Here is a 27,164-nt window from a genome sequence, read left to right as displayed (position 1 = left end):
CAAGCGGCAAAAGCTTGGACCAGTGTATACTTCCTGTTCCCTCCTTTCTGGCCTCAGTGTTTTATAGCAAAGTGCTGAAGCAGAGCCAAATGATGACGCATATCAGTGGCTATCTGTTTGGCCTTAAACAAGTGTGTAGAGAGGAGTACATATTGCTGGGCTAAGAGATCCCATATGCTAGGGTGTGAAGGAAGAGAAAAATATCTGGACACCATTTTGTACTGCAGATTTCACTGTTGGTTAGGGTGAGTGAAATGAGAGAGAAGGGCAGAAGAACCTTTCCTTGTTGCAAACCAGTACAAATGTACTAAGTCTTGTCCAAAAGTTTTTGAAATAGTCCGCTATATTGTGGTGTAGTCATTGTTTGGGGTTTTTTTATACCACTATTATGTAGATTTCAGTCATAATGATTTTATTCGGTATTATCTGGCATCCTACAAAATCACTAGTGGGCAAGCACCTATTTAAACCATTTGCTAATATCAATGCAATAAGTCATTAAGCACCAGTCTTCATTAAATTACTGTTTAATATCTTCATTATAAACTCGGTGTACCCAGTGCTCTGTGGAAGGTGAGGCTGCAAAACAGCATGGGAAAATCTCTAGTCTTTGCCAAAGATCTTCTGCTTACTTCATTTATGCACATTGAGCAGTGGTATATTTTTAGTACAAGTTTGGCACCGCATCACGTGAAAATCGGATTGCATGTGATTGAACTGGTGGAAGGGCCTTTATCTTGCTCACAATCGCATGAATAGTAATCATATCACCTAAACAGTTACTGATATCTTCTCGTATTCATATCAGCTCCTGTACTTTGCCAAAGACTTCCAGAGGCAATTGATGGCAGTAGTGTTTTGTGTCAGTTGTATTGTGCAATGTTAAACAGGCTATCCCAGATGAGATGAAAGATCTGGCCAACACATGTCTCAGAAAGTATGAGCCTGGTATTTAGTGATATTTTCATGTCTTTCATGTGGACTTTGGAGAATTCCAGCCTATATGCTCCAGAAGGCTGATCTTAAGACAATCTTTCATCAGCAGTCCATCCATGTAGCAAATGATCTACAAGGCAGAGCTCATTTTACCTCTGGTGGACAAAATCTGACAACACATTTGCTTGACACAACTCTTACTTTCTATAACTATGTAACCATCAGCATTGTTGTTTTCCTGATGAGAATATGATGTGAGCCAAATGCAAAGTGGCTGAACTTTCCAGTGTGTCAGAAACCAATTGAATATGATCAGTTTTAAGACAATTCTTTACTCAAAACAGTGGATATTGAATAAATGATTGGTTTCCTACACTGAGTCAGCATATGGACATATGCCTTGTTCTTATCAAAATAAGTACTAATATTGATGGTTACATGGCACAGAAAGTAGGTATTGTGTTTTTCAAAACTTCATTTTTTTGAATTTAGTTTAAATCAGGGCTATCTAGTCATACTTTTTGAACAAGAAAGTAACCTTGTGAGTTGCAACCAAGCTAAAAAGAAATCCATCACTGCTTCCTTCATCAAAGGGAATAAATTTGTTGCCCTGAGACAAAGTGGTGTTGTTGTGGTTTAAACCTGGCCAGCAGCCAAACACCACACAGCGACTCGCTTACCCTCCCCCACCCAGGGGATGCGGAGGAAAATTGGAGGGCTAGAGGAAAGACTTGTAGGTTGAGATAAAAGCAGTTTAATAATTGAAATAGAATAAAACAATAACAATAATAGAAAGTACAAACGGGTAATGCACAACACGACTGCTCACTGCACACTGACTGATACCCAGCCCGTTCCGGGCTAGCAATCCCAAAATACCAAGGTTCTGCAATCACAATCCTGGAAGCGAGAAAGAACCCCCTCCTTCCCAGCTGACCCTCCCTCATATACTGAGTGTGACATTACATGATATGGAATATTTCATCGGTCAATTTGGGTCCAGTGCTCTGGCTTTGCTCCCTCCCAGCTTCTTGTACACCTGCACATGGGCTGACATGGGTAGCTGGAAAGTCCTTGATCTCTTAGCAACAACTGAAAACATCAGTGTAGTATCAACATTCTTCTCATACCAAATCCCTTACTGAATCCAAAACACAGTACTATTCTAGCTACTAAGAAGAAAAATTAACTCTATCCCAGCCAAATCCAGGACAGTTGTTCTGCTTCCAAGCTTGATTATGTAGAATTTTAAAATCCCAGTCTTTTTGACAGCATTTGAAATTACTGACAAGGAGTTTCCTTCATATTTTTTGCATATCCACACTCAAACACATAGCCATTCCTATTTTTTTGCTTACCTTCTGTGGCAACTAGGTAGCAGTTTTGTTTTTCTTGTTTTGTTTTGTTTTGCTTTGCTTTTGTTTTATTTTGTTTTCGGGAGGGAGGGGAGAAGTATAAAAACTACTTTGTATGTGCTAACTCTTGAAAAGCAAACAACAATTAGAGCAACAACTTCTTTACATCTCCCATCTTTAATATCCTTATCAAATATCCAAACCGGACACATAAAATGTGTTTTGTTTTCTTTTCAGATAATCCTTCATGATATGGTTTGTCTCAGGCTGTGAGCTTGTGATTTTGGGCTTGTGACAGTGGTTGCTCTTTTCTGGCTAGTGCCAGGAAATAAGTGTAGCCTATGATTAGAAGGTCCCCATAACATTTGTTGTATCTTGACACTCTTATGCATGTCTAGCTCTTGTAATTGCTTTAAATGTCAGATCAGAATCCAGCCTTTCTGTATTGTATACTGCAAAGAATGTGATCCTTTTTTCATCAAATTTCTTATAAAGTTACAGTGTTGTAAAAAAACAAAAAAGCATATGATGAAAATTTCATTACATCCATCCTCTTCTTTTAAAAAGGAGGGGGAAAACTCTCTCGTAAGCAACATATTGGAAGATCAATCTTTTCAATGAGTGTGTATCAACAATCTCTTGATATGATCCTGCTTCTTCAGCTGCTATGTTAGTGAATCACATGCCATTCTCAGTCTGTGGCATCATCAGATGCATAAAGTCTTTTTTCTACCTCTTTCAGCAATGACACATCTAAAATGCTGAAATCTTTTTTTCTAGCTATCTGATAGATATCCTGGCCTTGGAAGTAGGTTGTTGCAGTCAGTATCAGATAAAATAAATGCAAACACAGCTATTGGGAGTTGTGGCCATTGCTAACACTCCGGCTTCGCAGCTTGTGCAGAATGTGCTCTGATTGCTTTCTGGCCTTCCACCATGAGATCTCCGTTCTTGATGCCACCTGAAATGCTTTTAATTTTCTAACAGAAACTGTCTTCATGGCTTGTCTCTATCTAATTCTTGGTTAAATAGCCAGTTTCAAACAAATACCTTCCAAAAGAAAGCCCACTAATGATGCATGACACTAAAGATATCATTTGGAACATGTATTTAGCCAAATGGTGTAGTATTTTTCTAAATTATATTTAGCTTGTATGACATATCAAAATATAGTGATGTCATTAATTACAGTTCCTAGTCTTATTTCTCTAAAGTCAAGCATCAGAATTGAACAAACAGGCCAAGCAGTGGAAAAATGTATAAAAGTGAAAAAAGTCTTAGTTCTCTGGTGTTTTAGACTCATTACTGTAGCCTCAAAGGAAAATTATTCTAAGCCAAATGCAGCATTGTAAATGGAAATAATAACAAAGCCATCAATTCTGCTCAGTGAGTTCATTTACATCTGGAGTCTCTTGAAAGCTGAGCTAAGGATCCCAAATCATTGAATCTAACTTCCCTAATTTTCCCTATAAGTTTTGTATAATGTTAAAGCTGAGAATTTAGTGTAGGTATAGATTGTGTTTAAAGGATCTAGTTAAATGTCTGGTATTTAGCATGTCCACATACATTGATTTCCATTGAAAAAGATTTTTTAGTAATGCCTATTTGCAAATTTCAGGAGCTCTCCTAACTGACTGTCTCTGCTCTGTGAGAAGAGGCCATTGATGCAGCCAATAATGCAATTGAGTTAAATAGCAGTACTTTTGGAGGAACCAAAGAGGAGAGTGAGATGTCAGCTTTCTTTCTCCTCCACTTAAATCCATACATGTCTTGTTGCCTGGAGCTTGAAGGCCTTTTAGTTTAGAACATAGCATATGTTATCCAACCACAGCACAGCTTAACTCACCTGAACATATACAGGTTCCAGGGACCAGATGGGATGCATCCAAGGGGAATGAACAAGCTGTCTGATACCATTTTGAGGTCGCTCTATCATTTTTGAAAGGTTGTGACAACTGGGGGAGGTTGCTGGTGACCAGAGAGGGGCAGACATCACACCCAACTTCAAGAAAGGCAAGAAGAAATATCTAGGGAACTAGAGGCCAATCAAACTTATCTCAGTTCCTGGGAAGGTTGTGGAGAAAATCCTTTCAGAAGCCATTTCTAAACCCATGAAAGAAGGTGATTGGGAGCAGCCAAGGTTTACCAAGGGCTGATCAACTTCACTGCTTTCTGTCACAAGGTAACTGGCACTATGAATAAGGGGAGGGCAGTGCATATTGCAAGCCTTTATTTTAGCGAGGCCATTGACAGTCTCACACAGTCTTAATCTCAAAATTTGCTCAGGTATGGGCTGGACAAGCAGACCATAAGGTGAGTTACAAATTGACTGGACTGCCAGGTTCAAATAGTTGTGTTCTGTGGTGCAAAATCCAACTCGTGGACAGTAGTTAATGGAGCCCATCATGAATAGTAGGGGGTCCAAAATAGTTAATATTTTAATTAACAACCTGTGTGATGGAACAGAGTGCAATCTCAGCAAGTGTGCAGGTGATACCAAATTGGGGGCAGTGGTTGGTAAGCTGGAGGACCAGGGTGTTCTTTAAAGCAGCCTGCGCAGGCTAGGTAAACAGTCTGACCAGAGCATCATGATGTTCAACACGAGCAAGTGCAAAGTCCAATATATGGGCTAGAGTCACCCCATGCAACACTGTTGGCTAGGGGCTGACTGTCTAGGAAACAGCACCACAGAAAAGGATCTAGGGCCCTAATGGACTTTCTTCACCATGCAATTCTTGAGTTTCTAATACTGGAAACAGAGAAGGGAAAAAAACCTCATAACTTACCCTATAACACAATCTTAATTTAGCTAAAAACTAACTTTATATTTAGTTTGTCCTTGAATTGAGTGGGCTAAGGAATCCTAAATGCTAAATACTGATAAAACTGTCTCCTGGTACTCACTCTAGTCAATTTTTCTGTATGAAAAATACTTTAAAATTTTATTGTGATACGGAAATAGCAGTAGCTATTGATCTGAGTTTACAACAGGAAAATATCCCAAAGAATCAACTCCTGAAGGTCTTGAATTTCCTCAGGGAGTAGCAGTGCAGGTCCCAAAAGATTTGAGGTGCTGAGACTACAGTTGTGAATCAACAGATTTCAACTTCTGGATTCATTTGTGCATAATTAATTTCTAATAGAAGAGTTAGTGACATATAAGGAGGACAGTATAAGTGAAGCTGAGAAATGATTAAGACCTATCTTTAGAATTAAACATTTTTAGTGTAATTAGAGATTCGTTATCATCAGTTTCAAAAAATATATACTTAAAACTTAGCCCTTCTTTGCTCTTTATCTTGCAACACCTTTTCATTCTTATTTCTGAAATAGGGACTTTTAAACAAAAAGGAAAAGTTGTCTTGAAATTGAATCAAATTTCTCATGTGACATGAACTTTGAAACATGTTAAAGGTTAGATGACTATAAACTTGTGACTAGTCTATTTTTTATTACTCTGTGCTTCTGCCTGACTTCCCTTCCTTTGACAAAACTGCAAGCTGAAGTACTGCTTTCTTTTCTAATTTGTTTTTAGTATTTATTCCCCAAACTTGATAGAACATTTTGGGTTATCTTCCTTTGAAATTGTGTATTCTTTGAATGTACAGTATTTAGAGGGTGGGGGTGAAGGATCCCTTCGCTGTTTTGTTTGTTGCATTTTTTAATTGCCCCTTGAAAGTTTTGTTTGTTTTCACAGAGGTAGAACTTGGAAAAAGGCCTGTAGGGAGATACCAGCTAAAGTTTGTGTAGTGTGGCAGAGTCAGAGAGGGGAAGATTCTTGTCATTTTAGTGGGGGAAGACTGCATCTGGGGTCTTAGAGACATTTTGAGGGGTTGCCTGAAGTTGCCAGGTGCCTGATGTTTATTGAGGTGGTGGGGGTATAGATCTGAAAAGATTTTTGAAGCATACATTTCTGACGCCTACTTGAACCATGTCTAACCTCTGAAGCTGAGGTTACCATTGACCCATCTGTATTTTTTATTCCTGTATTCAGAAAAAGATGTAGGACCCAGAGCTTCGTTTGAACACTGTCAGGCTTAAGACAAAAATGCAGTTCTATAAAATTTTGGGTCACATAGGTCATGAATGACTGACCTGAACTACAATAAGTTTCAGACTTTTTGAGAGTTAATTATATATGTATACATTCAACCTTTTTTGTGAATGAAAACTTTTAGGGTCCCTGAAATTTTCATTATTAATTTACTTTTGTATATTCCAAAATAAATTATTTCCATAATTTTAGTCATATGTATTTAAAGAAATCACATAGGTACATATATTAAATATAAATACATATATATTAGAATTTAAGAGAACGGTTAGTTTTCTGAGCTGATTAAACAGTTTGGAAAAATGACATTTGGAGAAGACATTCCCCAATAAAATTTTCTTGAATGTTTTTCTTAACAGAATATTGTGATTTTTCCAGTAATTGTCAATATATCCTTCTTATAAATGGACAACTGCACAGCTTTGCTTGTCCTCTAATTTTCCTACAGGAAGGGACTCTACTCATTAACCAGCTTTTGTAAGTCTAGAACATTTCTTGGCATCAATTAATTATTGTGAGATTTCTCTGCAATCCAGATACTTGCTACTTTTTTTTGCTTGAAACATTGTTTGGCTTTAGCAGTTGTAAGAATGCAGCCATGCCCAGCTTTCTTTCCTAATTCTCTTGTCTTATATAAAGACAGGGTTAAAAGAGAAGCATTGCCAAAAGTTAAAATAATCTTTATTAGGGTGCTAACCTATTTATATTCACCACATAAAATATGTGAAAAAGCATGAAAGACAAATGCAGAGAAAAAGACTATTTTTCCTACTGCTTGCAGTTCAGACACCTGTTTTCTGTAAAATGTTTATCCACTAAACTGTCTAATTAAAAAGAACGCTGCATACAGTTTTTTATAACATTGTTCAAATCAACACATTTACATATAGTTTTAAAATGGCAGAACTTAGACTGAAATTTTGTGATATTGGAAATGGAATAATAATGCAACTTTCAGTTAAGGATGTTCATATTTGATACTATATTAGGTTTGAAAGTTTTTTAAAAAGTCTGCGTCTGAATTGATATTCAACTTCCTAACACTGAGCTAAGCTTTATGCATGAACTCAGAAAAGCTATCCCATAGAGTAATCTGATTCCTAACAAGACTGGATGAAAGAAAAGGCTAAATACACAAAAATATTCAGATCTTTAATTTCAAAGGAAGTTTTCAATCACTGTCTATCAACAATATATAAATGAGCATAGAAAAGTGATCTAGTCCTCTGTATCAGCTGTAAGGGCTAAAAATTTCTGATTTCTTAAGAAGTTTGTCAAAACTTACTTATGCTTTTAGAGAAGAAATTACTAGAAAAGAATACTTAGGCCTTGGCAGAAATTAAGATTAGTTTAAAAAGAAATGAAAGATGTTGTCCTGGAGTAGCATGATATTTGAATGAAATACCCCACAGAGTGAAATATGTTTGCCAGGAACCAAGAGAGAAAGTTACATCTTTCTGCCAGATGAAAGACAGTACAGTAGGGCTGGCTGTGGTATGCCCTTTTCTATTGTGAGTATCCACAAGGCTAACCTTCATCACCCTTCTGCCTGACCACTCCCCCTCCCAGTCTGAGCAACTATATAATCTACAGGATGTCTAACACTAGGAACAGTAGTTCTTCATGTGGCATATATTGCCCAAAAAGAAATTTTGTCAGCTTATGTGAAATAGTCATACAATGCTGTTGAACATTCTGCCTGGAATTAAAGTACTGTCTTTCATTTGTCTTTTTGTTTTAACTTTTTTTGTTTTATTTTCTTGGAGTGAACTAGACTTTACCTGCACTATTCATATATACTCACTAAAAACTAGGAAAGTCTAAATCAAGGACATCGCCACTCTGAAGAACTTTATTTAAATTTGTATGCTATAGAGGGTTTATTTATTTGTTTATTTATTTATTTACTCTTATTACATATTATTCTTATTAAAAACAAATTTGAATGTAGAGAGGGCAGATACTTTGTAAAATCTGGTTGAAAAAGGACATTCTGACTGAAAATGATACTAATGGCCTTCCTCACTGAGGGGAAGAGAAGTCCAGAAAAACAAGTGAGACAAAATCAGGCAGGTGAATCTTTTTTTAAAAGCAAAGAATTCCACACACTGTTTCTGTGAAATTGTAATGTGTAATTTTTTTTTTTTTTTTAAAGATGCTTTTTTCCCCTCCCATTCCTCCTATTCCATTGTAGTGCTCAAGAGTCAGTCATGACTCTGAGTTCAGAGTGAGTTTTGGATATTAATTTTCTTCTGTTTGTTTATATTCTTCTGGGTAATTTTCCTATTTTTATCTTAAGATACCATATAAACAAAAGCACTACATATATATCAATAAAATAATTCTTCTGTCTGAACCTTTGCTGTCCTGCAAACAGTGAATGAGTCAATGAAAGAAGAAAGGAAGGTGGTATAAAGTATTAGTTCTCCTTAATTTTCAAAAACACTTTAATCGTTTTGTCAGGTGGTGATTCATCTTGTGATTCTGAAGTCCACCACTTCAGCAGTTATATGCTCTGAGTGATGTAAATGAGTTGCATTCCATGTGGATTGACATAGAGGTGACCTTGCAAACACACTGACTAGATGGTTATATTTGTCATAAGAAGTTAGATTACTGTTTTAAGTTGTGGAATCTTTTCCTAGATGTTAGCAGAAAGTCCTTAAACCACCAATTTCCAAGGTCTGAAGGAATATACAAAGGAAGGATTGTCCTCAACAAATCCAGCTTCTTTCATTCTTTCCATAAGTGTCTGCTACTGAACTCTTCTGGAAGCAGAGTACTGATGTAGATAGATATTTGGTCTGTCACAGAACAGAGTTGTTATGTATCAAATGCTGGCCTTTCTTTTCAGCCTGTATTATTGATGCCTTCTTGCATCCTCTGCTTATAACCATAGTACAGTTTTAGGGATTGGTTTGGTTTTTATTATACTCTTGCGATCCTCCTTGATCTAAGAGAGATGAAAGGCAATATGTGACAGCATTATTCACAATTCGGACAGTTACTTGTAGAAATGCTTCAACGCTGACTGTAGATTTGACACTGTGTCCTGTGAGCTATTTTTTGTTCATGGTTTAAATATGACTCAGAACAACCCAAATTACATGTATAGTAATGACAGAATATTAAGTAGTTCGAATGTAATCCAGAGCATATAAAATATACCTAGAATTAGATTGTATAAATAACACTTACACTAAAACTCTGCTTTTCAGTAGTCATACAGTCCCCATTGAAGTTAGTAGCGCCATTCTCACTGACTTTGGTGGTTGTAGGATTGGATTCTGCTTCTGAGACCACAGAATTTTAATGTTTGATGGTAAATAGTAATTACATTTTGCAAAGGAATGGGTAGAATAAATATTTGAAAAATGAATAACGAAATGAAAAAGATTATATATAATATGCTGAAAAAGATTATATATAATATGCTATAAAAGAAATCCCTAAGCCTCCAGAGTTCATTGATGAGCTACAAAATCAAAGGGAAGAAAAAATCCTGTAGGATTAGACTCTCAAAGGATTAAAAATGCATTGTGAATCAGGATAAAAAGTTCTTGATCCTAATGGATAAATGGAAATAGCTAATACTATGGAAGTTTTATTATTAAAATTCAGAAAGAAAATCCCAAACCCAAATGTATTGACACCTTCTTCTTGTTGAAGAATGATATCAGGGATAATTTTATTGTGTTTAATAGTGAATTTGGTGGTCTGTATTCTTTCTGGTCTTGGAAGTATCTTGTTTGTCCTGAGCAGGAGCTAAATGAAAACTAAGATAAAGTATAGGGGAAAAAAAAAAAAAAGAAACCTTTGAAAAATTTGTCAAGTTTTAAAAAATGTGTTTCAAACAATAAATTATAGTGAATTTATTTCTGTAAAGTTTTAATAAAAAATTAGAAAAGTCTATGTTTTGTGTGCTTGTGAAAACTGAAACTTTTTTAAAGTAGTCAGTACAGTCTTTGATTTGAAACAAACACTGGAAGTAAAAGTGTGGAGGATATAGAAGCGTAAAAGATATCTTCAGATGAACTAATGTGTGTTAGATCAACTGTATGTGATTTACACATATGTCTAAAACTATGTTATATACCACATCATTTATGAAATCAATTCCTTAATTTGGCTTTAGAAATACACATAAATAGAGTATGCCTATAACTGTTTATGTAGACCATACAATCAAACATTATCATTGTATTTGCTTTATAATTCATCTCAGATATTGTGGTTTGGTTTTTTTTTTCCTCTTAGTGGAAAATGTCGGTAGAAATGGATCTATTTTTTTGCCTTAGGTATTGGTAAATGTCATAAACTTTGCATTACTTATAGTATTTATGGGAAATATATGGACAGAAGTTTCTTGAACTTGGTGCTGTCAGAATGTCTAGGGATAAACATAGTGGAAAAGCATATATTTGAAAATCAATTATGTGTTTATTTTTGTTGGCTAAGGCAAATGACAGTGTGGTATATTTTTATAATATGCTACACATTCCTAGGAGTGCCAAATATGCTTAATGATAAATCAGCTATCTTTTTTTTTGTCTTGCATATTTGTACCTTTAAATCATGCTTTTATTTTTTCATTGATATTTCTTTTCAACACTTAGAATACTGAAAGACATTTTATAGGCTATGAAAGAAATAAAACCACTGTGGAGAATATTAAATTAATAAATGGCAAACACTGGACTAAGAAAATATTTGTGAGAAAAGTTTCAACCTAAATATTAAGAGCAAAGAACTTTAATTGAGTTATGATACAACTATAAAGCAAAAGGATTCAATTAGTGTACTGCTTAAGTGATTCTTGTTCCAAAAATTTAACTACAGCTTTGGAATGTTAGTTTTTATGTTTCACAATTTTATTGATTTCTGTCACAAAAAATTTCATCAGAAAGGTAAAAATTCAAATAGCTAGGATGCAAACTTGCCCTGAAATCTGACAGTAGATCTTGGATTGTATTCACTACTCATATAAGACATTTAAGTATCCAGGTAATTGATGGACACATCATTGTACACACCAATTAAGTTGATTAACATTTAAATTGTACAAGAAGTGGAACTCTACCTCTCTTGCAGCTGCATTGATTCTTTTGCCAATAGAGGAGGAAAAAAATACTTCAGAAATTTGCCATTTTCATATACCTTTATATACCAGCAAAGTTGAAGACACATCTTTTGTGGACATTGAGTTTACCTGTGACTGGACTGCATGGTCGCACTTAGAAAAGTAAAAAATTCTCATCTGAAAAGGTAGAGATACAATTGCATAGTGCAACTGAAAAGCAAATTCAAGGAGGACAAGGAGGAATAATATCTAATTTCACTGTAAGTTTTTGGTCAGATTTTCTCCCTTTTTCATCATTATTCATTTTAACCATTCTGCCCATAGACCCCAAGCAACTGAAAAACTTGAATATTTCACAGCTTTGTCTCTAGTGAGATACAAACTTGTCAGTCTTCTGTGTCCGAATTGTACCAATTTCACATCTTTAAATGATCACCTTTGGGATTTGATTTACTACAATCTGCTTCTGGAATAGATTTTAACTGTGACTTTTTTTAATTTTAATGAAAATTGTTTGAATCAACCACTCAGTCATTATCAGCATAAGAGTAATCACTGAGAAGAGATAGGTTAGTGGGTTGTAGTAAATGTAACAGTTAAAAATCTGATACATTTTGTTTCTTGCATGACTTTACAGTTTATTAACATATATTTCTTAACATAAACAGCCACCTGAGAGAGGAGGTGTGGTAAAAAGGATAATGTTGTATATTTATCATGAAATGAAATGGTAAGAAGGGAAAGAGTGGTGAAGAGACATTATCTGTTAATAATGAGGGCATAGAATTTATCCAGATTTATTAAATAAAAGAATGAAAACCAAAATATACTGTAATCAAAGAATAGGGAATTCCAGAAATAATGAATCAAAGATGTAAGAATGCATCCCTTTTAGACATGAAAATAGTCAAAATTTAGTGAAAAATTATTTTCAAAATCTAGGCCAGAATGAAAGAAAAAGAAGAATACTGGTTCACAGTTACGTTATAAATAAAAAGAGTGGGTTTATAGTCACCAAATTATGCAACCAGTACCTGAAATAATCTTTCTAAAATAGCTGGAATATGATCCTTTTGTCTCTCAGAATTTCAAAGGGCTTGGAAGACCTTCTTTTTCAACAATCTAAGGCTGTGCAAAGTCCTGTTTATACAAACTACACAGTAATGTATCCAAAATTAGGATAATTTCTCAGGGTCAGAAATCAGTGCAATCTAAAATATTCTATGAATAGAAAAAAGGTAGTCTGGTTTTATAAATTAGACATTTTCAAAAGAATGAAGCCTTTTTGCTGCTGAAGTAAGAACAGCCTGGGTGACTGAGCCCTGTATAAGTGAAGTCAAATTCTTCAGAGGTATTTACTTACTGTGTGGAGTAATTTACTTCTCTCACTTATCAGAATATATTGAAAGAACATGTGGTCCAAAAACTCAAGGACATATAAGAAACAATAAGTCATATACAGGTTGAGTTTGAATCAAAAGCTAAATTTTATTTTTATGAAAGAAAACTGAATTCTGTCTTGAAGTGCTAGAGACACCAGTTAACACCTAATTCTGTCACACTTCATTCCAAGCTATCATTTTAGTTCACAAATTATTCCATTACATTAAAATTGATTAATTGAAGGAATAAGTGCATATAGCATTCACTTTTTTAACCCCAGATTTCAAAGAAAACTATTCACCAATTCAGTTCAACTCAACAAAAGCAAGTTTGACAGCATCAGGCACCTACCTTTGGATATAAAATACTCAATTAGTCAAAAGCAGCAGACAAAGCTGTTCATGTTCTTTAGGCCCTTAAATACTTTAGGTCTGTATTTTTTCACAGTTTGGCAGTCTTTTTAAGTAAGGGTTTACTAACAATGTTGGGATAAAATTACAAGAATTTGAGAAATGATAAGCATTTATTTAAAACACAAAACAAAACCAAAAACCCTCCAAAAACCCACAACCCACAAATACTGTTAATCTGATTTGTTTAAAATAAAACAGTACAATACAGGATCTCCAAAGGTGTTTTAAGTGTGATTGCTCTGCAGGTGGCAGTTCTGATATATGACTTGAAAACACTTGAAACAGTATGTAAGACAATTTAAAAGAGACTTTGCAAAAGTTATCAAAACTAAACTGATTTTATCAGTGCACTATTTGACTTCACTCATTCATGCAGGCTGCCTTAGAGAAGGAATGACTAACTCTAGATTCCACCCGTTTCCCTTCAAAAACACTCCTGCTCTCAAACCAAAGGTAACATGTCACAGAAACTTCTTATTCTTCAGTCTTTATTCCTTCCTTAAGGATATGCTATTCTGGGGTGATTAATATGACAATCTATTGACTTGAAAAACACAATTACTTTTAGAAGTCTCAGACTTCCTCCTCATCTCCAGATGCAATTTTTCTTTTAGATTTTTCTTTCATTTGCTTAGTTTTTTCTTTATTTTGGATTTATTTCAACACTTCACAGTAGCAGAAAAAAAAAAGATGATGTGCCTCATCTGTACATTTGGCAATGGATTAAAAATTGCTAGCTAACACACTAAAAATACTAAGATCTGCATTATATGACAACAGCTGAATGTTTTCAGAACAGCTAAAGGTCATTGAACTGAAATATCTGCTAGTTATTTAATAAACTTTGAAGTTTTAGCTTTTTGTTTTGTTAGGGTTTACTCTTCTTGTTACAAGTGTAGTATTACTAATGTTTTGTTTCCTACAATTAAAAGAATGGAGTCATACATGTATAATTCATTATATTTGGGGACATTATGTATAACTAAACTCACCTTTTTGCCCTGTTTGGTTAGTTGAAGGTAAGGTCTGTAATGGGCACATGACCATTAAGAATCCTTTCTGTTATAATAATAGACTCTGCAAACCCTGGTGCAGGTTTACCTCAAACTCAAACGTTGCAGGAATCATCAACTGCATTTTTTTTCATTCCCTTACTTAGTATTCTAGGCCTTCAAATTCCAGTGAACATTCAAATAGTTTGCCATTGTCACCACAAGAAGTTTGGCAGTGTGTTAACAGACCACATTCATACTCAGCAGAAAATATCCGCTTTCATAGCAGGTAAGTTAAATAATATAGTTTTTCATTATATTTAATTCATTTGGATTTGACAAAAATCAAAAGGAGGAGAACTTGAGGCTGTATTCTAATGCTTTTGCTACTTTTGGTTAATATGATATTATTGGAATTAAAATGTATTTACTTGTTAAAACCAAATATATTAAATTCAGTTGTCATTTTTCATTGACTACAAGAATTAAGAATATAAAGATATATGTGTGTATTTTTGTGTATCTAGCTTTGACTATAAATCATAAAACATGTTTTTTCACATATATCATGATATAGATGTTGAAATAGAGATTTGTAAGACTAGATAAAGATTAAAAGGGATTTCTTACACAGCTGCATTCTTTTGGAGAGAAAGGATTGAAATATGCTTCAAGTAATTGAAATGTAAACATTTCAAATTGATGGCAGACTTTTATTACTCGCCAAGATAAAGCCTTCCTGGAGTATTAAAATAGATTTTTTTGTATTATGTCCAAGCTTTAAAAGTGCCTTCAAAAGGCACAAACAACTTTCAGAACGACAAAGGCTGCAAAATAGTCACCCAGAACCCTTCCTTATTTACCTGCCTTTCCCTAACACTCTTATACTTTGTTTTCAGGTCAGGGAAGGGAAGAAGTCAACTTCCTGACTGGAAGGAAAAAAAGACATTTTCATTCATGTCTGAAAAAGAAGATAAAATTTTGGAAGAATGGTATGTGAAGCTATTTTGTTTACATAGTGACTTCCAAGTATGGGCACAGTATAGTTGGCCGTTGTTGCTTGCTTTTCTTAAGTTCCACCTTTCTAGAATCTCTGTTTTTTACCAAAGTAAAAATTATTGTAATTACTTTTACAATTGTCTGGGAGACCAGATTAAGAAGTTGCAATAATATAATGTTAAGATAAGCATAGCAGCTATCTGTGTAATCAGAAAGTTTCATACCATGCATAAGAAGTACTATACACTTGTATTCTTTTTGAAAAGTGCATTATACAATATTATGCAGCTGGTGTAACATAATACATGTGAAACGTTTAGTAAGTTATTCTCTTCCCCTAGGGGTTTTAAGGATATTTCTACTGCACAGCTAATGCTGAAGAGGGCCCATAAAATGAAGCCTAAAAAATACAGTAATAAAAATTTAGGTAAGTCAACAGTTTAAAAATGGTTATATTGATGTAATTTTTCTATTCTTAAATCTTAAAATAGCATCTCTCTTTTAAAAAGTTTGCTTGCACATCATTAAACATTAATTTGAATAAAGATGGAGTGTGATTCAGTAAAAACAACTCAGTTTAAATCAATTTGTTCCAGTGATAAAATATTCAGAATTTAAAGAACTTTAAATCTAACGGATTTTGAAGTTGAATGTTTAACAGCTATGCTAAATAGAAATTTTGTTTCTTTTTGTTCAGGTATCTCTTTTTCTAGATGTGGAATTTCTATTTCTGCATTTTGTGATTCCTGTATCTTCCTCTTGGGGGAATCTCAGGTTAAAATTATTGTCTTATGCAAGAACTATTTAAGAAAATGACTGTTTGATACAAATGACATTAAATTATGTTTTTTATATTAAATATTCACTGTGGAAATAGATGCTCATTCAACTTCTCTGTAATTGTCTTCTGGTTCTTCTTGGATACTTCTTATGTCAGTGAACTTTTCTTAGAATCATTAGCTGTTAGTATGATATGCTAACACAAATGTTAATGGAATATGTTAATAAAAATATTAATAAAATACTGATAGTATAAGAAACATTTTAATAAGAGCCTGGTTGACAATAGGACCTAACTCTAAATGGTCTGTGGAAAGTGTACCTTTATTTACATTTAATTTTTTTTTTAATTCTATCACAAGGTAAAGTTAATTTTATTTTATATAACTTTGCAAATCTCTTCTGTATGAGCCATTGAAAATATTGAAAGATATTTTGCTCTTGGAAAAGAAACTATTCAGCCTACAGATAAAGATAAGAGAAGTGTTTCTGTATAATTTTTTTTACTTTAAATATCATGCTTAAGACTAAAGATGACAAAAAAAACTGTAGTTAAAAAAAAAAGGGGGGGGGGAGAAAGAGATATAATCAGCAAACCATGCTTTATTGTTACAGAAAAGAGAAAAAATAGATAAGACGTTAAAGTTATATTTAAATCTTGATAGCTTCCCATGATCTACCATGTTACCTAAAAAAAAAAAAAAAAAAAAAGGTAAATATCTGGTGTGCAGCTGAGTTTTTTACATATGTTCCATTTGGTGGCCTCTGTATCATTTTGTGATGAATAGAGCTTATTAAGTCATATCATCTTTTCTCCATATGCTTTCTGGTTTATGTTAGTAGTAATTAATCCAGTCGTAAATGTCTAATTGAGCATATCAGATTTGCTATCCTATTTTTGTTGTAGTTCTAATGGATTTTTTTGATATGTTTATATTAACTTTGTTCAGATTATTCAGTATGGTATATGTGTGTTGAGCTTTTTAATGTATCACTTGGAATATTCTCGTATATTACTAGTTTTAAAAAATATTAAAAAACTTTTGCACAATGTTTTTATACGTTCAAATTTTCTCTTCTTGACACTACCTCATATAGAAATGTTCTGTATTTGACTATTACATCAAGCACAAAAATAACCTGTATATATAATTTTCCTGTATAGAGTTCTCTGACAGTCATTAAAATCACAGTCTTTTGTTTCAGATAAACAGAAAGCGTAATTCCCAGAACCAAGAAATGTGACTGAAAATATTGCACAATCGGTCCCTTTCCAGTACAAAGATTATCAAGCCAACTATTCTTTCTCATACAGCACACTGTCAAAGTCAGTCCTTCCTTGGTCAGTAAGGACCAAATAAACATTATCAATTAAAACAAGTATTTTTATCTCAAACTGATGCTAAAACTCAGCTGTTGCACTAAAAAATTACCCTGATGGAGTATTCCCCATGTGAGAAGAATCTCCACATATATAAATATGATTTACATCAGCTACCTCCTCTGAAGTGGTGAGAGCAAGTTGGGGTCTTGTTGAGGGTCTAGTTGAACAGAGGGACTTTACAGCATTTAAATTATAGATATACCTTATCCTGAGGCTAGCCAGCTCCAGATCAGGAAACTGTAACCAGATCCATTAGGTTGCCAGTATCTTTCTTGCATCTCTGTGTGGTACAGTTCATGCTAGAATACTTACAGCAATTCCAGTATAACTAGAGAGAGAGAGAGAGTTCACAATCTTAGGCTATTGCTGTGAGTTTAACCCTGCTGAAGCAGGAATTCCATAAGAGACTTTATTCCTTCTGATATCTGAATGAGTAGACATCAACATTGTCTTTTAATTTTTCCATAGAAATTAGCTTCCTATCACCTTCATCTCTAAAATGAGCTTCTTCCATCTTGTACTTACTGAAGCTGCATATGAAATGTTGTAGGATTTATTTTTAGTATTATTATTTCTGTTCTTTCTTTTGAATTTCTAGGTCCTCAGTGCTATAGTTGCAACTGTTTCCTTTTTAGCTTTCTGATTTAAAATAGTTGAAGATATACTAACTACAGTAAAATAATTTATTGTGATAAAGATTCCTACCCATGAGAAAATAAGTAACCAGCATCCACTTAAAAGTGTGAAATATAAGGTGTAAAAAAGCAATTTTCCATGTTATACCCATTTACTACTACACATCTGACTTAAGAGCAAAACTTTCAGTTCTGACAAAAAGCAAAGCAACAACAGCATCTAAATGTTCTAGATACAAATTAATTATAACATATTAGCAAATAAACTGATGGCTTTTATGCTAAGATTTCAGCATCATCCCAAACATCTTTTATGTGCTATTGATCATTCCGTGGCAGTGATCTTAGTTGCAAATAATGGTAAGGTACTGATGAATTTTGTAGGAACAAATGGCCTGTCAGAGTATGCAGTCTGCTTCTATATGCTATCAAAATCCTTTGCCTTAGGCCTGAGATTCACAAACACAAAGTATTAAATCAGCTTCCATTCAGAGAGTTTTACAATTGCTCTTTAATATAGTCAAGATGTCTGCTGGATTGGAACTTGGATTGGACATTGTTGAACATCTTCGATTCTTAGCATGCTCAGCTGTGGGAATTTATTCCTTTTCATTTTCCATCTAAAGCATTTGTCTTCTAGTGCAACAGTGATACAATTCATTTGGTTGATTATAGATGTTGACATCTGAGCTAGTCATCTGCATTCTTTTATGGAAAGAAATAGCTACCTTAAATGCTATTAATTGCCTCCTAAAACATAATTCAAAACCCGGCAACTTGAATCTCACTGTAAAAGCACTTACAGTTCTCCGTTGCCTAGACACAAAACCTAGAGTGACTGGCTGAAGTACAAAGTTAAACTATAGATATCTAGAAGTAACTGAGAAGTATCTTACCTCATATGTCTGGCCACATACCTTCTCAGTAGTGAAAGAAATATGGAAAATACTAGCAAGTGCACTGAATCCTGTGGTTTGTGTTACAAGGAAAAGCTTAAAGTAGCATAACCTTATAATAGGGAGTGATTCAGGCAATGCTTATATTGCAGTAGACCAGCCCCACCAACTAATGGCCTTAAGGCCTGTTATGCCCTAATCCACTACAGTTATGTATGCTTGTTTATGTAGTTAAATAAAGTTGTGGCCTGTATTTTAACGATACCAAATGTAGTCTGTGTCTGCTTCAACTATTTTTACTCTACAGTAAGATAATACAAAAAGTGTGGGCAGGAAACTAGAAATTTTGCAGCCAAATAAAACTGGCATAATGTCAGAAATATTCCCATTTATCATGGGTGCACAAAATTCTATAGAAATTCTAATTAACAATCTAAATACAGCAGATGTTAATGCACCTCACACTGCTTAAAAATAAAGCGTTGTGACTCATAACAATCCTAGTTTCCTGAAGATGTGTTGGCACAGCAGTACAGAATTTCTTGCTTAACTTTGAACTTCCTTGATTCTGTGGATTTTGTATTAGCCTCTGAAAGTTAACTTCTTTTTCTTTTAAGATGGCTGTAAGCCTTGTCTTGCTTTCAGCTTGTCTCTCCTACAATTCTTGTTTAACCATTTCCTCTCTCTTGTCAGTGACTGACAGCAGGAGATGGTAATTCTCTCTGTCACATAAGTAGGAAAAAAAGAGGTAAAAAACAGCTGTTTTTTAAAGTGGGCCTTGACTTCTAGAACCAGAGCACAATGATAAAGATATTTCATAGAGGTCAGCAAACATTTTTTAGTTCCAGTGTAGAATTTAAGATGGCAATGCAATAGTAATTAAAAAAACCCCAACAAACAGAAAAACAAAAACCCCAACCCACACCCTCAAAACCCACAACCCCTGAACAGATGATCTGACTATATAACATTGATTTGTTGAATTAACAACAGTTGGAATAAAAATCTGGGGGTACTATTATTCCTCATTACACTTTATATAAATGACCATTGATTTATATTTTCTTAGTAGCAGAAAGAAAGTTATTTTTGTTGTTGCGTATTCCATGTAGCAGTATCATCTGGGAACTCCAGACATGGATGAGTTGGAGTTCTAATTGCAGTTCAATTTTATGGAACAAAATGTGGTCTTTCTTCCATAATTAATTTACAAATTGAATTATCTTATAGATAAGCATCTGTCACTATGTGCTACTTTCATTTATCAGCTGTTTAAAGTTGGTACAAATATGTTTATGTTTTTTCTAATTACAGATATTGCACAACAAAATTGAGTGAAAAACATTTAATTTTTTCAGTTTCATATATTATCAAGAAGTTGTTTAGCAAATGTGGTGCCAGATCAAGCAGTGACTATTCCTCCCATATTGTTTCTATAACTTTTCTTGTGTTCATCCAACTTATCTTCTATATTTGGAGTCAGCCAAGCAATGTGCATTAAATTACCTCCCTGGTTCCTAGATTGCCAGCACAGATCATCATCTAATAAGCCACATTTAAATGAGTATGCCATAATCCAGGAAGGTATTTGTATGATTTTGAACTATTGGACTCTTTCGCAGTTCTCTGTGTGAAATCTAAAACATTTGATTGCTTGTCATCAAAGCGTAGATGCGGTTCATTTCCCTAGCTCACTCAGAGACTGAAAAGCGCTAGTATTATGAAGTAATCTATGTAATATTGCCTACATTTGGGACTAGATAAAGAAAAGGACTCATTTTTAATAACAAAAGAGCTGTAGGCAATGGTTGAGGTGATCCAGGTAGGTACAAATTCAAGTAGTCTGGCACTATGTTAAATCCCTGTAGATTATTTAAGTTATTTTGCAAAGACTCAAAGATAAATCTTCTGATAGAAATCTCTTAGAAGAACAATTTCTATCATTTCCCTCTCTTCCCAGTTCATGGACCTTCTTTACTGCTGCTATCCTTGTGCACAAATAAATGAAAAATCTATGTTGGCACTGATAACTTCATGTGACTTCATCCAAAAGTCCTTGGTGTAGTTTAAATTTGGACTGGTTGGAGTTTTCATAGAATTGGGTGGGAGGCTGAATTAAGGAAAGATGAAATTTTTAAAACATTTTGGAACAATTTTAATAGACCCACATGGGAAAAAAGTGTGTTATATCAGGAATTATTTTAAGTTAATCAAAAATAGTTTGGGAATACTCAACCGCATTTTGTCTTAAGAGGTTTTAATCAATTTTGTCTCTTTGTCTAAGAACACTGGTTTTTAACATAAAGCTAAAATTTAAAAGTCTTTGTATCAACACCGTATGCTGGATGTTGGAAAAATTGCAAGTATAAAAAAATTTATTCTGTACATTTTTATCTATGTGTAGTACTCATATGGTAATGTATCTTACAACTATAGAAAACACAATCATAATTCATGCTTTATTTAAAATATTTTTTATAACTTCTATTACTTAAAATTTCAGACAGAACTTTTAAAATATAATTTACTATTTCAGGATATTTTTATCACAGATCTTACTGTGACCTACTGCCCCAAACATTAGCTACCCTGAAGAACACTAGGCTGCTATGAATTTATTTTTGAGTTGGGAGGGATGCCAAAATAGGCCTACTTTATCCTATGCAAAGTGAAAATATCTATGAACTTGGTAATCCAGTTTGTGAACAAAGTGATCCCATTTTCAGAATCATTCTAATGTTCTACCTTTAAAACTAATGTAGCTAATCATTATTTATTGTGCTTCTTGGGTCTTTTCATTGAAATGACTTTAAATCTGACATCTTCTGGGTTAATCTGGAAGCTATAATCATCATACAACACAATGAGAAAGGTTCTTCTAGACAATTTGAGATAACAAAGTGTAAGGTATCGCTAATTCTACCTTGGGAAGAAGACATGGCCTAAATTACTTCCATCTGTATTTTCCACAATTCCTTCGTTAGCCAAGATTGCTGCTTTGTAAGAGATTAGCACCATTAAGAACATTGTCAGCCAAATGCTGCTGCAGTATGGCTGACCAAGAATACCATAACATTTTGATGTGTTTTGTCAATGCATTATCTCTTAAAGTATCCACATCTCATTAGAGATCTTCTCTGGACATATAAGGCAAAGATACAGTATGTCTGCATCATCATGCTTGTGTCAAGAGAGCATTCTCTGGAAAAAAGTGGAGCTCTTAGGATCCCTTTATGTTCCATTAGTTTGTAACAGAAGCATCTACTGCAAATATAGAGGTCTAGTCAAAACCAACTTTATAAATTGCTGTTAAACTTCAAAAGAAATTGCCCACTCACTTAACAGGGCATTCTGATCCTTTATTTCCATAAATAAGAAAATCAAAATAAAAAAAGCTACTTACTTTGCTGCAGTATTGTAGATGCTCTTGTAAAATCTCTCAGTGTCAACAAGGTCATGTAACAAGCTCACAATGAAGCCTCAGACATAAATAGTCATGTAAATTTATTCTGTCTGAATGCTTTTTGAGTCTTTCCATCTCCTCTGTTTTCCTGCTCTGTCTGTTCTGGCAGTGTCTCACATATTCATTTTTGCCACACTTCCATTCTTTGTGAAAATTTAGATCCTTTCCTCACCATATCTACTTTCTTGCTAAGTTCTATTGCTGTTTTCCCTCTTTATTTTTATTAATTTCTACACTTTTCTAACAGTTTGTAGTCACCTTTGTAGACAAATCTCTTCTGCCTCATTGTTTCTCATATATTCCTGAGCATGTATTTGTCTGCTTGTGCTATTGTCTTCTTTTAACCATGTGAAGCATATTTCTTCAATTTTTCCTTTGGCTTTCTGTTACTCATGTTATCATGCTCAGTGTCATACCTACAAAATGCTATATTCTTTTGCTCATCATTATGTATCTGCTTTTGTTTCTACATTCTTCTCAGTCCTTTTTTTTTTTTTTTTTTTTTTTTTTTTAATAACTGGCTGGTTTATTCTGCACTGTGCATAGAATTTTCACATTCTTTCTAACTCACAGTTTCTCTTAAACTCCTACTTTCCTCCTATGTCAAGCAAGTAATTCTTCCTTCACATAAGAAATCATGCATGAAAATCACCTTTCCTGACTTGTGTGGTTTTACATTAGTTTAGCTTTTGTTAATTAAACTTTATATTTTTTTTTTCCAGTCTAGGAACATGTGTTATCTAGATTATATACAATTCTGTGCTCATCTTTGCTTCTTTGCAAAGTTTTCAAAATAACTTATGAAACTAATTAAAATTTCACACTGTGGTGTGTAGAGGAGTCTATAGACTTTGGGGTATTTTTTATTTCAATAAAGATGGGACATGGAAGAAGGTTAGCTTATTATCTGCATGTTTAACCTTAAATAATAAATTGCCTCCTGTTAACATTTTTTAGGTGTAAATGACTTGATTTAGACTGCTGAATAATTCTGAACCTGAGCTTTCAGAAACAGTACTTGGCATATATTCTGTTAATATTTCTACTTTATTTTCAAGCTCTAAAACCATATTTTTTAATACTTTCTGCAAATACATGCTTTAGAATTTATTTTTAATTTGGAGATGAGCTAGCTAAAAGATCAACATTGTTAAAGTCCTGCAAAATAGTGACTTTGATTCTCAATTGCACATATATTTGTGTTGCTTTATGTTAGAGAGTGTAATGCTTTGTGAATATAAAACCTACTTTTAAAGGTATTTTCATTTATTAAGTGGCTAAAAGGTGAAAAACTGCTTGAAGGAATGAATGAGCCAGGTCTGACCTTTGATTTTAACTTGTTCTTGTCATCTAGACCCAGCTGTGCGCCTGGCGTTGTTCAAAAACCATGAAAATAAACATCTCCACGTGAAACCACCAAGGAAGACACAGCCTATAAATGCTGGTTACTTTGAAGGTATGAACAAGTATTTCACTTTCTCTCTATGCATATAAGCATATAGATCTTGTAATGTCTTTTAAGCAAGCCTGCTTGAAATGTAAAACAATATGCACAAATAGAAGGCAGCAGGAGTTTAAGGTCCTTATCTGTTCCTGGGTATCTCAAGTTACAGCAGTGAAACATTTCCATTTCAGTTCATTGGTGAGGGTAGGGGGTGCTCCTAGAGATTAATTCATAATGAACTGGTGCCTAATTTATTTATTTATTATTATTATTATTAAATCTCCATCGTAAAAATAGTCATCATAAAAAAATCAAAACATGTCACCGAGGTATAAAATACAAAGCACTAGAATAAAATTTTGTGAATGATATGTCACTTTAAATTCTTTATCTCATTGTCACCTTGTCTTAAGATAGCCATTAATTCCTGACAGTTGTTAACATGTTTTTAGGAACCTACATTCATAAATATTCCCTAAAAATCCACCACTTGACAGAAAACAAGAAAATCTTCAGCACGTAAATATAAAACTGGCTTTCCAAAAACATTTAAATACTGATGTAGCACTTTTACTGTTGAAATTCATGTTAAAACTCTCCTTGGTTTCAGCACAATTAGAATAAGGCCAAGTCTATTTAAAATACCCTTGTTGTAAAAAGCTGAGCATTTCCAGAAGCATTGTTTTTAGACTGTTTTGATTCCTTTTGCAACTCAATAGTGCGTTCATAAAGTTGTCACCTCTGTCTTTTTCTCTTTTTCAAAGACATATCCATATGCTATCTGATTTATTCCCAATCCCACAAAGTAAAATTTAAAATAATAATACTACATTAACAGTCTCTGAATGAGGATAGAAATTAAAACCTGAGACAGGTGTGCAATCAATCTGAGTATTCCTGAACTGCAATTCAGTCAATTAACCTGGCTATATGAAAGTCCAGATTTGCCTCACATTCATGAGCCCATGCTCAAATTTGATTGGAAACAATTCTTGGTGAATTCTAAAGAGGAAAAATGTTTGCGCTATTATTTGGCTTGGATCCAAGAATGAATTTAACTAGAATATAGAGAGTCTGTATATACTGTGCCTGATTCAGTATTCCCAGTGTCTTGTATCTGTTCCTGTGGCATATACTTATATGCCAGAATGCATCGTATGCTGAAGAAATAGGACATGCAGACTGCCTGCAAAACACCGGATGCCCAAAGCCTACATGCACTAGTGTGAATGTTCAAAACCACGTCAAAGAGATAATGTTGATCCCAGGCTCAGTACCCTGAAGTCAGTTTAGGTTTAGCCTAGCTTTCCTGACACCAGTTTATCTGCTCCTGACTAGGGGACATTTCCTTCATTTTGGAAAGCAAATGTATGCTTTCTAAATATTGCTGAAATTACTTTTTGAATACATGGAGTGAAGGCAGTGTAACAGGTTAGTTATCAAAAGGCAAGCACTGTAATGGCACTCTTGTTTATCGTTCATATCAAGGACCACTGTACTCCTTTGGCCAACTAATAAACAGATTTTTTTTCAGCAATCTTTTACTGGGTGCTTACATGCAATCTGCTGAGCCTTCAAAACAAGCAATACTCTTCTGCTTGAACAGAATATAAAACTGTCCTCTACCTGAGGCATGGCTACTTCAGATGGTACGGCCAGAAAGCACTAGTTTGTGAATTAGAACCCAGAGTGCAGCACAGAGCATTTATTTATGTATATGTGAGATACCATTAGACAGAACTAAGAGTTTCTAAATTTAGAATTTGGTAACACTTGTCATGTTATCTACTGCAAGCAAAGCACCTGTATGATAATTTCACAGAGTTGTTATCAGACATTTCTTCTTCACTCACAGAAAAGCGTGTTTCCCATTTCCCTTCTCTCACCTTTTGACCATTTCTCCCTCTTTTGCCTGGAATAGATTTCTTTGGGTCTGCTCTGCGGTGGGAGTTCTTTCTGTAACAAGAAGGTGGAATGTTTTCACTCTGTATCCATAAATCTTGTGGACACATATTTTAGGTCAAGAGAGAACACAGACCCATCCATTGCATGGTAGAAAAAAACTTCTTCTATTCAAGCCCTTTTACAGACTGGTAGTCAGTGCTCTGGTAGAAAATTTGAACTCTAATCCATCTCCTTCATAAACCACTAAATCTGGGGGGGAAAAAAAAAAAAAAAAAAGCACATTGTAAATATTCCTGCTTTATTTCTTTACACTGGGAAATGGGTGTAAAAAACATAGCATCAACAGCAAGTACACATGTGTTATGTGTTAAATAACAGAATCACTACTTTGGAAAGGGGATGCCCTCGGAAGTGAAACAATTAGAACAGTTTTCGATTTTCAAACTGGAACACATCATGGTAGTGAATATTTAAGAAGTAATCTAGTTAAAATGTGCAATTAATGTCTTTCGTCTTCATTGTGTCTTTTAGTTTGTGTTTAAAAATACAAATAAGTCAAAAAGGAATAAAAACAGTGAAAGGAAATGAGCTTAACATCTGATGCTTATGTGTTTCTGAGAAAAAGGTTATATTCTGTCATAATTTGCCTTCTCATCTAAGCTACTGCATCGTACTGACAGTGTTGTATCATGCAGCATCTGTAAAGGAATATCTAGACATAAGTGACAACATAGTGTTGATGCAATATTCAACTATTTTCCCATTACAAAAGTTGTGATGAGCTAATATGCAAAATGTTGATATCCAGTTTGAAAACTTGTGCATAACTTTAATCCCATGGGACAATTCACATATGTCTAACTTCACATACACATTGTAGGAAGATACATTTTCAAAATTTGAGTGACATCATAAGTTTTTATTAAATTTAAGAACAGTCATCATGCTTTACTCACTGATGCTATAAAAATCCCCACAGGGGACCTTTATTTCACATTTGTATCACAACAGCACATGGAAATTAGTCAGAGACAAACCTCTTTGTATTACACGCCTCATCAACAGCATGAGGAGACATTATTCCGACAGACAAGAACTTACCATTTAAAAACAGAAGCAACATGTGAAGGCACGAACCATGGGAATGTAATTAAATGTGTGATAGTGTGTATGTGTGTATGTGTCAATACATATACATACAATGCATGTGTGTTCACACACAAATATATATGCATATACCGTGAGTATAAGTTGGTATGTGAATGCAATAAGCATAATAATAATATAATATTTATAATATAAAAATAATATTTTTGAATCATAATTATGTATTGTGACATTAACGTTAGTAGGTTGTAAAGTAAGCCACAGAATATGCAAGTGTAAATATGCGTTTACTGCTTCTCTTATAGCCTGATAAAAAACTTGAAGACAGGTGAAAGCCT

The 27,164-nt window shown here is 34.1% G+C and overlaps 1 protein-coding gene across 1 annotated transcript in view; it reads left to right on the top strand.

The window, feature by feature from the left end:
- The window catches only part of LRRIQ1 (leucine rich repeats and IQ motif containing 1), a 117,129-nt gene that overhangs the window by 49,078 nt on the left and 40,887 nt on the right, over positions 1-27,164 (top strand). The window contains 5 exon segments of the mRNA XM_074825427.1: positions 13,598-13,705; positions 14,381-14,502; positions 15,113-15,205; positions 15,554-15,639; positions 23,725-23,826. Coding sequence (XP_074681528.1) covers positions 13,598-13,705; positions 14,381-14,502; positions 15,113-15,205; positions 15,554-15,639; positions 23,725-23,826 — 511 coding nt within the window.

Source organism: Strix aluco, chromosome 5, assembly GCF_031877795.1.
Source record: "Strix aluco isolate bStrAlu1 chromosome 5, bStrAlu1.hap1, whole genome shotgun sequence".
Lineage (NCBI taxonomy): Eukaryota > Metazoa > Chordata > Aves > Strigiformes > Strigidae > Strix > Strix aluco.
The sequence above is the reverse complement of the archived record's forward strand: the minus strand, read 5'-3'. Positions and strand labels throughout refer to the sequence as shown.